Here is a 17,395-nt window from a genome sequence, read left to right as displayed (position 1 = left end):
AGTGCTTCATCAGTTAAGACCTCACCACACAGCAGAGGGAAGCTGGATCTCCCAGCACTGCAGAACAACTCCAGAGGAAACCACCTTAATGGGTTCCTTCTGTGGACCATCCAAAGGACATGACCAGCCACTCCATCCTCACAATAGCCTTTGCGCTTCCCCATGGTTCCCATTCTACAGATGAAGCTTCACCAAGCAGCGGTGCTGGGGGGCAAGTCCTCGCCTGACTCCCTGTGGGACTGTCCCAAGGAAGGCACCGCTAGGAAGCAAGAGCAGAAAACACAGTGGTGCCCCCAGACCGGTGCAGCAGCTCCAAACAGCTGGCCTCTTCAGAGGCTTGCTCCTCCACTTGATCAGCCTGGCCCAGGGGTACATCTCTACCTCAGCAGCCCAGCAATAAAAGAAATGCAATCCTAGGAGAATGGGGTGGTCAAGGGTGAGAAGTGTGTACATACAAAAAAAAAAAAAAAAGGAGGAGGAGTTGTTAAGAAATGACCAAAAGGGCAGAAGACAGTTAACTATAACTCAGTTAACTAGTTAAAGGATGACGTAAGTCTCAAGTGAAAAACCTCCCAGAGCTATAATCCAGGCAGGGAAGACAAGAAGAAATGAAGAAAGAACTCAGATGATAAGACCAGAGAGTGTGAAGACAAGGACGAGGTGTGCATATCTGATAGGAGCAGAACAGGCTTTGCTAGTCATGGGAACGTGCAGTCACTGTGCTGTGCTGAGTGGTGCTGGATAAGCTCTCTGAGAGTGTATTCAGTGAGAGCATAATTACCTGTTAAAAATCAGAAAGGCAATCAACGGCAGCACTAGCAATAATAATTCCCATACTGGGTTAGTACCGACTATGTAACAACCACTTAGCCAAATGCATTCATTATCTCATTTCATATTCAAAACACTCTACTGAAATGGGTACTGTTATCATTCCCATGGCCTGGAGAAGTGAGGGGATGTGCCCTTGGTCTCTAGCTAGAGAGTGCACAGCTGGAATGTGAACTCAGATTAGTCCAACTCTGGAGTCTGGGTGCTTATAACTGTATCTAAAATATAATCATGTGTGATTTATAGAGTGCTCACAGCTTACTGTCACCCAGATGTGTATGAAACAAAGAGATAATGTAAAACAGGTTCTGTTTTTTATACTCCCTGTCAATGAGAAAGCAAAGGGTAAATGGGGCATATTTCTCTGAGTCCTAAGTCTCTCCCAGTGGCTCCTTATAAAACCATGAACTGAAGGAGCAGAGAAACTGGCTAACATCAGCCACTCTGTACAAAGGCCCTGAGGTAGCCTGCCCAGCCTGGAGAAGGCTGCTTGTTGGCAGCTGGACTTTCCCTCTTTCTATGGGACCTACATTCGCTGAACTTACCAAGCAGTATTGGACTATCCACGAGAACTGAGTGCTGACAAAACTTAACCCAGTCCCTTCCCCTTGACTTGCTTATATATACCCCCATGATAATCATTTCTTGTTTAGGGCCAAGGAGGATTGCCCAAAAGACCCTTTGAACTAGCTCCTCTCTGCCTTTAATAGCCTCAGAATAACTGACAGAGAATTTTAAAAAGTAATAAAGGAAAAAGAGAAGTCAAAGTGAGAAACTGAATTGGTTGGAAGCCCTACATGAAAAGAAAATTCTCAGTGTCTATGTAATGTGCCTCTTCTTGAGGTCTAGGGACTCAACCCCAAGTACCTCAGATTCTTTTTCATCTCTTTGCCTACGTTTAGTTTCTGTCCCATGAGCTTTTCTTGCTAACAATACTTGCAGCAAAGAACTAAATATACCATTCTCTTCCAAGTCTGACTTTGCTGTCGCTAAATCACTCTATTGAGCTCTGAAAGGCATCACTGATTCCTTTAATGAGCTACTGTACCGAATATAACTGCAAGTCTTCCCACTTGATTTGGATTCCTACATAGACTTATTTTCTCTTTTTTCTTATTGCTCAAATGTTTTGGTCTCCATGTTCTTGGGCTCCTGTACGTGTTTCTACTTTGCACTTGAAGTAAACCACCTCTCAGATGCCTTCTTCCTGCTCTAATCCTGTTTCACATTTCACCGTGCTTCATGCTGAACTTCCACATTCTCCCTTCTTGCACTATTGTCAGATGTCAAGGAAATTCCCAGGCATTTCATACCTTTTCTTGCAATAAACCCCTAAGGTATCTCTGAGGACAAAGACATAAGACTGGAGAAGAAATCCTCCATCATAATCACACAGAGATGAGGCCTAGACAGCAAGAGAAGCCTTCCTAAATTACCTGTAGACAAAACTCTGAAGGCTATTTGAAATAGAAGGGAGAATACAAGAAATTTTTTAGAAGTATAAATCAAAGAATAAAAATGCATTACAGAATACAAATATAAACGCTCAATAATTGCCATCCATATGTGTCTATGCATAGAGTCTATACATTGAACTGAGAAAATGGTGTTCTGTCATGTGGAGTACATAAACACTAACAGTACCTGCTCTGCCTTAAATAAAAATATAGCCCAACTGAGTTCTCAAATGTGAGAACTCCATGCCATTCACCAAATCAATCCTTTTTTTAACAAGTTAGTTCACATGCTAGGAGTTCACTACTTTTTTGGCATTGCACTGGAACTGAAAGTAGAGCAACACTTGAACAGACCTAGCCGTGTCTTCATTAAGCCTAAAGCCAAAGGGCACATTTTCCTAAGTCTATCCAATGAAAGAACTTATCTAAGATCCTACAGGATCCAAGTTCACTCAAACCTTATTCATATATCTAGAGAAGTTCATGTACCCCAGCAAATATACTCACTTTGTCATTGTTCCTCAGTACCAGTGGAACCTCATAGACTTCACAGGGAGTATAGTTCTGGAATACAATCTCTGATGGAAAGGGCTGGAATAATGTCTGATCCAAATCAACTCCTGAAAACTGCAGTTGAAACAATAAATTATTCATATAGTCACATAGTGGCAAAAATTACTGGGAAAGTTAAGAAAATACCAAATAGACCTTTGGATACTAAAACTAATAACATACTGAACACTAAAAAAGGGGTAACCACCATAAACATTCATGGTTATAATTTGTGAGGTTATTGTTATCAACTTCTGTGATACAAAAGAAAGTTAAAAAAAAAAACAGGCTATTAAGAATTAGATTTCCATGTCCAGTAGTGGTGAATGAGATCATTTGAACCAACAGCCCCATGAGAATAATCCGAAAAGTTATATCAACAAATATTTATTTAGAGGCACTGGAGAGCTAACAAGATAGTAAAGATTTACTGGTCATATTCTAGGAGAAAACAAATAAATAATGATTGGAGTAATAGGGAACATCTGGCTATGTTTTTCCTCCTGCATTAGAATGGGCAGCTGATATATGCACAGCACTTCAGAACATGTAGCAGGGCTAGAGAGACAGAGATAAGAATTCTAAGGCTTGTCAAGATAGAAACCCTGATAGTCTTTCCCTTCATTGAGATGCAACATAAAATAAGGGGGAACTATGGTCTCTCAGTCCTCAAACAGAAGGAAGTGATTCTGGATTGCTGGTGCTGTATCTGTCTAGAAGAAGCAAACATGTCCTTTCTGAAGAAGAGAACATTATCACAGGGGGTAAATCATTTCCATAATTTTCCAATTATGAAAGCTTCCATTTTTAAAAGAAATGTTTTACAGCTTCAAAAAAATGCAACTTATAAAATGACCAAAAATATGAGGAAGTAAGATGTCATTAATGAATACCAGCAGAAATAAGAGACAACAGAAACAAGATATGATTCATGATTATTCGCTACAAGAACATTTTTTTAAATGGCAGAGAATTTGACATGATAAAAAAGAATCAAATGTAAATTATACAACTTAAAGTCATAACAACTGAAAGTAAGACTTCAATGTAAGTGTTTTATGAGGTCAGGGACAATTGAAGCAAGAAAGACTAAAAGGGGAGATAGGTTAGAAGATTATTCAGAACCAAGAAGACTGATTTAAATGATAGAAAATCCAGAAGACAGAGTAAAATATAAACTTAATGTAGCAAAAAAGCATGAAAGAGGTGTAATTGGAATCCCAGAAAGAGAGAATAAGGCAGAGCAATATTGATAAAATAATGATAGAGAATTCGCTGTGATTGAGAAAAAAGAGTCAGGATCCTTCTAAACTCAAGCAGCATTAAGAAAAAAGTGCATACCCAGGTACATAATTTTTACACCACTGAAAACAGAGGCCAAAAATGTGCAAAAGAAACTAAAGGAAAAAACATTTTACTTTCAAGGACAAAATCAAACAACAACAACAACAACAACAAGAATTCCCAATAAAATGTTGACTTTTCAACTTAATTAACACAAATCAGAAGACGAATATCTTTTAAATTCTAAGGGACTGAGGGTGGAGCTCAGTGGTAGAGCGCTTCTTGGCATACATGAGATCCTGAATTTGATTTCTAGAACTGTAAAGCAAACAAACAAATGAGTAAATAAATCCTGGTGGTGGGGGGGAGAAACCCTACAGACATAATATTATTGTCTACCCTGAAAAATTTCCTTCAAGAATGAAGTTCAAACAGGGACATTTTTACAGAGATAAAAATTGCAAACTATTGTCAAAAACTTCTAAAGGAACTACCAAAATGTATTCTTTATGTGATAAGATTCAACATACAAAACTCAATTATATTTCTATGTACCAGCAATGAACATTTAGAAAATAAAATTTATAAACAGTACCATTTAAAATAGCATTCCAAACTGCAAAACACATAGGAATAAATCCAATAAAAGATGTGCAAGGAATGACAAAATATTATTGAAATTAAAAGACACCTACAAGAATACAGGACTATAATATATTTATGAATTAAGAGACTCAATTTATTCAAGATGTCCAATACTCCCCAAATTAACCCCAAAACTCAATGCTACCCAATAAAAGAAAGCCCAAGAAGAATTTTTGGGGGGCTTTTTGAAAACCTGATTACAAAATTTATGTAGAAATGAAAAGGATCAAAATAGATAAGGTACATTTAAAGAACAATAGAGGAGGACTTAATACATCAGGTAGAAGGACATTATAATTATGTTACTATAAATCATATACTATTTCTTACCACAGTAATTAAGATAATAAGATATTAGGACCAGATTGACTATAAAAGCAAATATAATAGATTTAAAAGCTCATAAGTCAATTACTAAATATATGGTCACTTGATTAATGACAAAAACAACACTAAAAAGTATCAGGAAAGGGAATGTTCTCTTCAATAAGTGGTGTTAACTAGACAACCCCTATGAAAAAATTAACTCCTATTTCACACCATCCCAGGGTACCAAAGCACTGTGTTTACCAAAGCACCCAAAAGGAAAAGGAAAAACAAAATTGTTAAAGAAGATCTAGAAGAATACCCTCATGATCTTGGAGAATACAAAGTTTCCTCTAATGGGGCACAAAAAATAAAAAACTTAAACTAAAAGACTGTTACATTAAGTTATATTGAAATATAAAACTTATGTTCATCAAAAGTTACCATCTGGGAAATAAAAGAAAATCAAGAAGTGGGAAATTATTTATAATACATATATAGGATTAGTCTTTAGAACATATAAAGAACTTCCATGAATCAGTAATAAATGTACAAAAAACATAATTAAGAAATTTATAAAATATGATATCTAAATGGCTAAAAACATATGAAAAGATACTCAACCTCATTATAAAGAAACTGCAAATTAAACCACAGTGTGACAGCACCACAGACCTAATAAAATGATTCAAAGTAAAGAGACTGACAGTACCAAGTTTTACCAAGGAATTAGTGCAACTGGAATTCTCAAACACAGCTAGAGTGCAAATTGGCACACTTTGGAAAATTGGAAATTACCTACAAAAACCAAAACATGCTTCACCTGAGATCTAGAAACTCCACTTCTATATATATGTCCAATGTAAATATGTATATGTGCATTAAAATGTATATACAAGAGTGCTCATAACATCATCATTTATAATAGTCAAAAGGTGTAAACAACCAAATGTTTATCAGAAGTAAAATGTATAAACAAGTTGTGTTATTCTCATACATGGAAATATTTTATAACAAAGAATGAACAAATCACTGCTAAACACAATAAATAAATCTCAAAACCATGTATCTGTGGAGGGGACCAAAAATTAAGGAGAATATATAGCATTATTTTCCTTATATAAAGAAAAACTAACTCATGAAATAAATAAATCAGCACTCCTTTTGGAAAATAGGGAGAGAAATGCATGAGTAGGCCAGTAATGTTATGCTACTTTTCTTAATCTGGAAAATAGATATATGATCACATTTATTTTATTAAATTGATCAATTACACACAAATGCAATAATTTTTTTAAAAATAAAGTCATCCTCCTCACAAATAAATACATATACACTCAATCCTCTTTCATAAAGAGTTACATGAATCATGGAGAATCCCTGCTGGTCTGGGACAGTACTCAACATTAAATGCCCTTGAACCAGCAAGTCCAGGAAGAATTCCCTTCTTTCAAAAAATAGCAGTATTAATAGTAATAATAATTATAATGATAGTAATAACCATGATAAATAAAGCCAAGATATATTAAAATACTTAAGAAAAATAAGAAGAAAAGACAAACCAATAAGGTTCATTTCTGACTTCTCAAACCAGATCCTAAAATCAAGGAGACTCTACAATGAGATATTCAATGTTCCAAGAGAAAACAATTGCAAGCCAAGATTGCTATATCCATCAAAGCTATCTTGCAAAATTGAAGAAGGAACAAAACTTTCCATGACAATAATAAACTAAAAGAATTCATGACCACTAAGCCAGCATTACAGAATATAGTCATATATATATACTGCACACAGAGGAACCTAAAAACAAACTCCCAAGTACACAAAGAGGAGATCACTAGAAGATCAACAAACAAAATGAAAATTAAGACAGAATTAAGCATAGCAAACAAACCAAGATGACAGGAAACAACAAAATATATATCCATGATAACACTGAATGTAAGTGGTCTCAACTCCCCAACTAAAAGATACAGATTGGCAGAATGGATTAAAAAATAATATCCGGATAGGAAAGGCAGCAAAATACAACAGTCACTAATATGGCATTATGTAAAAATTGTGATTGTGTAACTGATGTGATTCTGCAATTTGTATTTGGGGTAAAAATGGGAATTCATAACTCACTTGAATCAAATGTATGAAAGATGATATGTCATGAGCTTTGTAATGTTTTGAATAACCAATAAAAAAATTAATATCCAACTATATGCTGTTTAAAAAAGACCCAGATATCTAACAGGCAAAACACTTATAGGCTAAGAGTAAAAGGATGGAAAAATATTCCACGTAAAAGGAGTCTGAAAATAAGCAGGAGTAGCTATTCTCATGCCCAACAAAGCAATTTTAAGCAAAAACTAATCAGAAGAGACAAAGAAAGCCACTATAGAGTGCTAACAGAAACAATCCAACAAGAAAATATAACAATAGTAAATATATATGCTCTAAATGCCAGTGCACCTAATTACATTAAAAAAATACTTCTTGATATCAAATCCCAGACAGACCTCAGTACAATAATACTGGGTAATCTCAACACACTCCAAACAACAACAGTCATTTAAATATAAAAACAATGAAGATTATAACATAAAGATTTATGGTAAAAATCGAATGGACCTAATAGACATCTACATAATATTTCATCCCCAATCAGCTGAATTTTCTTTCTTTTCAGCAGCTCATGGAACCTTTTCCAAAATAGACTATATTGTAGGTCACAATGCAAGTCTTATCAAATTCCAAAAAACTGATATAATCTCATGCATTCCATCAGATCATAATGGAATGAAACTAGACATCAATAGGAAAAAATATACACCACCTACAAGCATGGAAATTGAACAATACTATTTTAAATGAAAAATGGATCATAGTAGAAATGATAAACAAAATCAAGAAATTCTTGAAAACAAAGTAAAATAGTGATACGATATATAAAAATCTCTGGGAGAGTAGGAAGGCAGTACTAAGAGGAAAATTTTATAGTATTGAGAGTCTCTATTAATGAAATAGATTCCAAATACATAATCTAATGATCCAGCTCAAGGCCACAGAAAAGAACAAACTAATTCTAAAATCAGTAGAAGACAGAAAATAATTATGATCTGAGCCAAAATTAAATAAAATGAGAATTTAAAACAATATACAGGATCAATGCAACAAAGAGTTGGTTCTTTAAAAAGATAAATAAGTTTGATAAATCTTTAACTAAACTAACCAAAGTAAAGAGAAAGAGAGGATCCAAATAAATGAAAAGAAGATGAAAAGGGAGATATCATCACAGACACATCTGAGGTCTAGAGTATCACTAGAAATTATTTTGAAAATTTAAACTCCAATTAAACTAGAAAATTTAGAAGATAACTGACAAATTTCTAGACACATATAACCTGCCCAAATGGAACCAGGAAGATATAGAAAACCTAAACAAATCAATAAAAAGTAATGAAATTGAAACAGCAATTTTCAAACAGGAACAAGGCAAGGATGTCCACTCTGACCATTCCCATTCAATATAGTTCTTGAGAAATCAAACAAGAAAAGGAAATTAAAGAGGTACAAATGTTTCCTAGAAAGGTCCAGGACCAGATGGATTCTCAGCTGAGTTTTACCAGATTTTTAAACAATAACTAACATCAGCTTTTCTCAAATTATTCCATGAAATTTAAAGGGAGGGATCATCCAAATACATCCTATGAAACCAGTATAACCCTGATGCTAAAGCCAGACAAGACTCAACAAAGAACAAAAACTACTGACCAATATCCCCAATGAACATAGATACAAAAATGATTAATAAAATATTAGCAAACAGCCTTCAAAAACACAGCAAGTAGAGAGTATGTACCACGAGCAAGTGGGTTTCATATCAGGGATGCCAGGTTGGTTCAACATATGCTAATCAAATGTAATTTACCACTTCAATAGAATTAAGAACAAGAATCAAATGATCATCTCAGTAGATGCAGAAAAGGTCTTTAATAAAATCCAGTACCTATTCATGTTAAACTACAGGAGAAACTAGGAATGGAAGGAACTTACCTCAACATTATAAAGGCTATTATAAAACAATATAAACAAACCCAAAGCCAACATCATACAGAACAGAGAAAAACTAAAAGCATTTCCTCTAAAATCAGGAACAAGGCAAGGATGTCCGCTCTTACCATTCCCATTCAATATAGTTCTTGAGAAATCAAATGAGAAGGAAATTAAAGAGGTACAAATAGTTTCCTAGAAGACCCCCTCCCCCACCAAAAAAACCCACTTTACTGGAAGACTTCTAGAGTTAATCAGAGTTGATAAATGAATTCATAAAAGTAGCAGGATACAAGACCAACATTCACAAATCAAAAGCTTTCCTATACTCCAACACTGATTATGCTGAGAGAGAAATCAGGAAAACGATTCCATTCACAATACACACACACACACACACACCTTAGAAATTAATCAACCAAGGGGATTCAAAATCACTACAATGAAAATTATAGAACAATTAGAAAGAAATTGAATAAAACCTTAGAAAATGGAAAGACCATCCATGTTCTTGGATAGGTAGAATTAATATTGTCCAAATGGCCATATTACCAAAAGTGTTATAGATTCAATACAATCCCCGTCAAAATACAAATGACATTCTTCTCAGAACAAGAAAATACAGTTCTAAAATTCATTTGGAATAATAAGAAAACCAGAAGAGCCAAAGCAACCCTGAGCAAGAAGAATGACTCAGGAGGCATCACAACACCTGATTTCTCTCACTACAGAGTGATAGTAACAAAAACAGCATGACATCGGCATCAAAATAGACATGAAAACCAATGGAATAGGAGACACAGAGACAAACCCACATACTTACAGTCATCTGATATTTGACAAGGATGCCCAAACTACATGTTAGACAAAAGATAGCCTTTTTAACAAATGGTACTGGGGAGATTGTATATCTGTATGTAGAAGAATGAAACTAGATTCCTATCTCTTGCCCTGCACAAAAGTCAAAGTGGATCAGACTTAGGAATTAAACCAGAAACTTTGCTAGAAGAAAACAGGGTCAGCACTCCATCATGTTGGTGTGGGCACCAACTTCCTTCACAAGACCTCTTAAGCTCAAGAAATAAAACCAAGAATCAGTAAGTGGGATACAGTAAAATTTTAAATCTTCTGTATAGCAAAGAAAATTATTAAAAATGTGAAGAGAGTGCCTACAGAAAGGTAGAAAATCCTTGCCAGCCAGTCCTTTGATGGGGAATTAATATCCAGAATATATAAAGAACTCAAAAAACTTAACACCAAAAAACAACCCAATCAATAAATAGGCAAAAGAATTAAACAGAATTTTTTTTTTTAAAAAAGCAGCACAATGGTCAATAAGTAAATGAAAAAATATTCAACCTCTCTAGCATTCAGAGAAATGAAAAATCAAATCTACATTAATATTTAAAAATCAAAACTACATTAATATTTCATCTCACTCCAGTCAGAATAGCAATGACCAAGAAAACAAACTATAATAAATGCTATTGAGGATGTCGGGGGAATGGGACAATCATATACTGTTGGTGGGATGGCAAATTAGTACAACCACTTTGGAAAGCAATGCTGAGATTCCTCAAAAGAATAGGAACAGGACTGGGGTTGTGGCTCAGTGGCAGAGTGCTTGCCTCACACGTGTGAAGCACTGGGTTCCTCAGCACCACATAAAAATAAATAAATAAAATAAAGATATTGTGTTCATCTATGAATTTAAAAAAAAATTGGAAAAAAAAGAATAGGAACAGATCCACCATATGACCCAGCTATTCCACTCCTCAGCATTTATCCAAAAGAACTAAAATCAGCACACTACAGTGTTATAGCCATCATTGTTTAAAGCAGCACAACTCACAATAGACAAACTATGGAATCAGAGTTGGTGCCCTTCAACAGACAAATGGATAAAGAAAAGTGGTATATATACACAAATGTGAAATAAGCCAGATTCAGAAAATCAAGGGATGAAGTGGGGACTGAATATCATAGATATATATAATGAAGATCAGTGGAATAGAAAGAGACTGAGGGGTGGGAGGAAGGACAGGAATGGGGAGGAACTGTGTAATGAATTTATAAAAATCACACTACGTGAATGTATAAATGTACCAAAGTGGATTCCACTGTAATGTATTTGTAAAAAGTGTCAATCAAAAATAAACAAATAGCCGGGTGTGGTGGCACAAGCCAGTAATCCCAGCAGCTCAGGAGGCCAAAGTAGAAGGATCACAAGTTCAAAGCCAGCTTCAGCAAAAAGTGATGCGCTAAGCAACCCAGTGAGACCCTGTCTCTAAGCAGAATACAAAATAAGGCCGGGGATGTGGCTCAGTGCTTGAGTGCCCCTGAGTTCAATCCCTGGTACCAATAAATAAATAAATAAACAAACAAACAAACGAACCAAAAACCAGTAGAGGAAGAATGGGGGAGAGGGAGAATGTAGGGTTGGGGGAGCAGTGGCACCAAGGACAGAAATGTAGTCAAACAAATTCCATGCACATATGACGCTGTCAAAATGAACCCAAATATTATGTACAAATATAATGCACTAGGTAAAGGGGGAAAAATGAATATTTGCCAGAAAATTGTTGCAACAAAGCAATGAAAATTTTAACTGCACCATTTCACCATAAATTCAAAGAACATAACGGGGAAAAAAAAAAATCAAAGAACACAAAACAAACATTCAAGAATATAGGAAGGATATAAGCAGTTAGAAGAGAAAGTTCGTATTTTCGTTCAATAAATACCGAATTTGCAATACGTGCCAGGTTCCTTTCCAAATTAAACATAAAGTTAGGAACGATGCCAACAAAGCTCCCACCCTCCTGGAGTTGATGTCCTCACTCCAAGGACTTTGCACTTGCTCTTCCTTCTGACTGCAATGCTCTTCCCTCAGATCTCTGCTAGGTGTCAACCCCTGAGGCAGGCCTTCCCTTGGCTACCTGTCTAAAACAGCAACCATCTCTCCTTCACTCAGGGTAATTATCTTCCCATGTCTAAGGAGCAGCAAGAGGCAAGCGCAGTTAGTAGAGAAAAAACCAGACATAACAGTGGAAGGAAAAGAGTCCCACGTAGGAGGCAGGGCTATGTGACACAGCACCTGAGAGTCAAGTTTAGCTATTTTTCTTATGACAGTAATGGGAAGTTACAAGGTGTTTTTAGACATGTTCTGGTTTAATGTTTAGAAATCGCTCTGACTGTTCATGGAGAATTGACAAAGGAGTGTTGGCTAGAAGCAGGGAGGGTGTAAGCATCTGTGGTCTAGATGATGGTGGTGGAGGAGTCAGGGAGAAGTGGTTTGATTAAAGATATATTTGCAAAGGCAAAGTTTATACCACTTGCTACTAAACTGTAAGATGGGCAAGGCCATGTTCCCCTCCCCTCAGATGTGGAGGCTGGTTGTAGGGAAGAGATGACACAATTAATAATTAAAGCTAGCGAAGTTCAGAGCAGCAAATTGTATGTGAATCCTAAATAGGGAGTCGATGATGTGCAAAGTCCTTGGGGCAGCAAGAGCAAAGGAACTTCAGGGACTCCTTCCCATGTGGGATATAACTCAAAACTCTCAGGAAGAACTAGGGAATCCTTCCAAAAGAGGCTGATCTGCAGCACTCCAACTGATAGAGTTCAACCATAATTCATGCATAAATTATGCTTAAAATGAAGCATTAAGCTTAGGAAATTAATTAAAAAGTAGGGAATGAGACCTTCTTTTATAATCATAAACTCCTAAAACCTAGAGCATATGGTTTGCCTTAGAATATAAAAACAAGTTAAATTGTTCTTTTTAGACTAAAATGATATAATTGTTTTTGGAAATAAGCCAAAATAGACAATGAATGCCTACTTCAGTAAACAAGGCCAACTTCTTCTTTCTTACTAGACAGCTCATTAAGAAGGGATTGTTTGTTATCCTAAAAGGATAACTTAATTGGGCTTAGCTAATATAGTTCTTGGAATAACTCCTAACCTGGAAGCAATAGTTTCAAACAGTGTCTAGAAGTACCTAAAGAAGGACTAGTCAAAAAGTTTTAGATATTTGTTATTTCACTTGTTACTTGCGGCCCTCACCACACCAAATCATAGAACTCAGGATAATGGAGGCAGAAAAGGAGCACACAAAGCAAACCCAAGGAAGGACTGGGTAGCCAGAGATGACCATTTTCATTTAGTTACTGTTCCGGAAAGTTCCCATGATCTAGCTTCAGGCTCATCTACCTTTTGATGAGTGGTCTCCCCCATATCTAAGAGTTCAACGATCTGTGGCCGGTACATCACATGGGTATTTGCCAGTCTCTGCTCTGTGGTGAGGGACATCTCCTTCAGGAACTCCGAGGGTGTCAGCTAGGATTCAAAACAACAAGAGCCAAAGAGTCATAAGTGGTTACAGTGGAGAAATGTTTGCATAAGTGCCAGCAATGAATAATTTGTATTTGCAGCTCTCAGGATAATTCTGGAATGCCACTAAGTTACCTTATAAAATATTTAAAATAACTAAATTATACAAGAGAGTGCCCCATGCACTTTTGAGGTCTTTGCACAATAATTTAAAGTGACATGTGGTTGCCCTTCTCTTATAATTTTGAAGGAATCGCACAGAGGAACCCTCGAGAAAAAAAAGTCAAGAAATTGTACAGGAACCTGTCCAAAGAGCTTAACATTTTATGCTCAGAAAAAAGCATCTGAGCATAAAATACTCTTAAGTTGTAAAATCACTTACAGGCTTCAGAGATAAAGAGTTTAGAATACTTCTATTTCTCAACTGAAGATACATGTAAACAAAGCTTTTTTGGGTGTTTAACTATCATATTATATCATAATAAAGGGAAACTTTATAAAACGAAAAGAATTTTGAAGTGTGGTTCCACTACTTAGAAACGAGTTTAAACTTTTTAGAAATCACAAGAGCACATTTGGACTGATTAGAAAGAGCTCTGAGCTGATCATCAGATCCAACACCAGGCACATTCACACACCCCAAAAACAATACTAATATTGTGAGAATGAAGAGTAACCTGCCATTTAATAAAACTAACTTATCAAAGGATTAGTTATTCAGAACCAACCAATATTACTCAGTTGTTTTGTTCTAGAATGTTCACATGGTTCCAGGGCCCACTTGATATGCAAGGAGATTTACAATCCCTGGCAGCAACCTAATGCCAAAGTATATGCCAAGGGTTTTGAAAACACTCAGGAGAATATAATTTAGCTGATTAATTTTTCCCTGGGTTAAAGTCAGTGCTCTTCAGGAGTGCTTGTGTTCCTATGAATTTGAATTCTCTGATTGAATCCATTTAAATGAAGGCATATTTCTAATGTAGGCTTTGACTTGGTTTTAAAATTCTTTTTGATTGGAACACAGATTAGAGTAATACAGTGTTGAGGTCTCAGCTACATTGTGATTCAAATTAAAATAATGAAGTCTTAAAAGCAAAGTCAGAATTTTCTATAAATATGCACCAACTGCCACCACCAAGGAGAATGGTTGACTTTGCATGTCTAATTGGAATACAACTTGAAATTAACTTTTTTTTGCTTTGTTTTATTTTATTTTATTTTAGGTGTAGATGGATACAACACAATGCCTTTATTTTTATGTGGTGCTGAGGATCAAACCCGGGTCCCACCCATGCTAGGCGAGTGCTCTACCGCTGAGCCACAATCCCAGCCCCATGAAATTAACTAAAATACAGTGAATGCTATTCCTAGCACTCTAAGTCTTTATTAATACTTCCTATACCATGTAGTTCATAATTAGTTCTCACAAATCATTACAGATAATTAAAGATATAATTATTTTTTATTTTAAAAGAAAAATCATGCATTTTTTCCTAGATACCATATACTAGTCATTTTTTAATGTGCAGTGTTCTATAAATATATAAACCAAATAACTCTTGCCAATGTAGAAATAATAAATTATTAGTTTGAATCCTGTGAAATCCTTATATTTGATTGTTTCTGAACTAAACAAAAGACAATTTAATCCAGTTATACCTGACATTAAGAAAACCTTAAGTTTGTATATACGAGCTATGGTTCCAATACAAATTCATGTGTTGGAACCTTAATTTGTTGTGTTAGAGCCCTCATGAATAAAATAACCCTTTTCTCAGAGTCTAGCCCCCTCTTCTTGCTTCTGCACATGCCTGCCTGTTTTCTAATTTCTTTTTTTTATCTTATTAATTTTTTTTTGGTGGGGTTCTTTTTTTTTTGTCTTTTTTGGAACTGGGGGTCGAACCCAGAGCTTTGCCAATGCAAGGCAGAAGCTTTGCCATTGAGCTACATCTCAGCCCTGTTTTTCCAATTTCTTGACATGCTAGGGTGTAGCACAGGCCCTTACCAGATACAGCCACTTAATCTTGGACTTCCTAGGCTCCAGAACCATGAGCTGAAATAAACGCCTTTTCTAATATTCTGTTAGAGCAACAGAAAATGGACTAAGACACAGAGTCTTAACCCCAACTGATTAATTTAAGCAATTCAAGCCTGTACTTTCAAGTGTGCAGGCAATTTCAAAACTTCTTGAATTTTAACAGGTAATTAGGCTCTGCAGCAAGCTACTATTCTAACTAAATTCATACTAGTCAGTCAGTAACTCTGTTTGATATTCTGGGGATGTCATGACCTGAAGAGGCAAGCGATTCTGCAACCTGTACACTTGGAAAAATGAGAAATTATACCCTATTTGATTCAAATGTATGATACGTCAAGATCATTGTAGTGTCATGAGCAACTAATAAAAAAATACTTAACAATAAAAATAGTATTTTATATACAATTTCTCTGATACATTACCATGCGGTTTACTTCCTCTTCTGTGACCACCCTGGGACTCAGGGGTGGCAAAACCTTGCTTTGGAGCCCTTTTAACATTTTGACTAAGCCCATCTGAACAGCCCCCATCGATTCCTCAAGTCTTCTACTTGTCATTTTCAGATCTTTTCTTTGATCACCTAAGAGCAAAAAACAGAAATTTTATTTAAAAAATACAGTTAATTCCTGAATGTAGGTCATAATTTTTTAAAGCATTTTCAAATACAGGAAGGTTTTAGAAAATACTGATCTTCAAAAAAATACATCCAATGCTTGAACCAAATATTTTAACTAAAGGTTTTTACTCCACTTGGCTGGTCTAGATTTATTCTTGTCCCAAAGTCTAGAATCCATTTTAGGCTGACTTAGGGATTCTAAACTAAGCTCAGGCAGACACGGAAATACAAGCTGCTCCTATATGTTGCCACTTTTATCTTCCCAGTGAGATAAACAGATATTGCCCAATAAATATACTAAATCATTTCCTATTTATCTGCTTATTTTAAAGTTATTTTTCATGACAATAAGCCCTCAAACAGGCAAACACAAGTCTATATGCCTTGGTAGCTTTGCAGAGATTCAAAAACATCAGCATGAGATAAACATGGAAGAGTAAATTTCAAAGTTAAAGTTTATAGTCACAAATAAGCTATTAAGCACTCACTCAGTCTCTTCAAATTAAAGAGATATGACATCTCCTTTTTGTATAACCTTCCTCACACTTTTGACAAGACATTTGCAACTTTAGGAACACATCTCAGATTGGGTCAGGTTTCTGTTTTTATTAACAGCAGGCTACATTATTCAAACCTGTGCTAAACAAACAAAAACCCTAAAAATTCTTAGTAAAATATCAAATTTAAAAGAAACAACCAACCTTAAAACCACTAAAAAGCTCATAATACCATAAGGCATTCCCAGACCAAAACACAGAGGAAAGAGATACATAAAGGAAAATACATATGAATAAAAATATAATAAGTTATGTTGAAATAAAGCAGTAAAACTCCCAAGAAAATGAATATAAAACTTTCCAAAGGGAAAATGGTTAATTTCAGTAGAAAGCCTCTTAAGTGGCAGCCAATGCCAACACAGATATCCACTGTATAATATTTTGGTCAATGATGCACCACATTTACAAAGGTGGTCTTATAAGACTAAAACCTAGTGATATGGCAGCCATCTTAATTCGTGTATGTATGACACTTACACAATAACACAATTGTCAGACAATGCATTTCTCAAAATATATTCCTGTTGTGAAGCAAAACATGACTCTAAAAGGCAGTCAAAGAAGGTCCAATGCGCTATAACAGGAGCTTATGAAGAAGAAAGGTAATGGAATGGAATTGATATTTAAAGTATAATCCAAGAAAATTTTCCAGAAATAGAACAAAACACAAAAGGGCCCAGAAGCTTCCCAGGAAAACTGTCTCAGGCTGATCAAATATGAGTCATAT

The 17,395-nt window shown here is 35.5% G+C and overlaps 1 protein-coding gene across 1 annotated transcript in view; it reads right to left on the bottom strand.

The window, feature by feature from the left end:
* Nucleotides 1-16,067, bottom strand: part of Hydin (HYDIN axonemal central pair apparatus protein) — a 318,432-nt gene extending 302,365 nt beyond the window's left edge. The window contains exons 1-3 of the mRNA XM_027933192.3: nucleotides 15,918-16,067; nucleotides 13,335-13,460; nucleotides 2,796-2,915 (exon numbers count right to left, since the gene is read on the bottom strand). Of these exons, the coding sequence (XP_027788993.3) occupies nucleotides 2,796-2,915; nucleotides 13,335-13,460; nucleotides 15,918-16,052 (381 nt within the window). The 5' untranslated portion in view covers nucleotides 16,053-16,067. The remainder of the gene's footprint in view (nucleotides 1-2,795; nucleotides 2,916-13,334; nucleotides 13,461-15,917) is intronic.
* Nucleotides 16,068-17,395: the final 1,328 nt, after the last annotated feature.

Source organism: Marmota flaviventris, chromosome 18, assembly GCF_047511675.1.
Source record: "Marmota flaviventris isolate mMarFla1 chromosome 18, mMarFla1.hap1, whole genome shotgun sequence".
In the NCBI taxonomy this organism is placed as follows: domain Eukaryota; kingdom Metazoa; phylum Chordata; class Mammalia; order Rodentia; family Sciuridae; genus Marmota; species Marmota flaviventris.
This window is presented reverse-complemented; position numbering and strand designations above follow the sequence as displayed.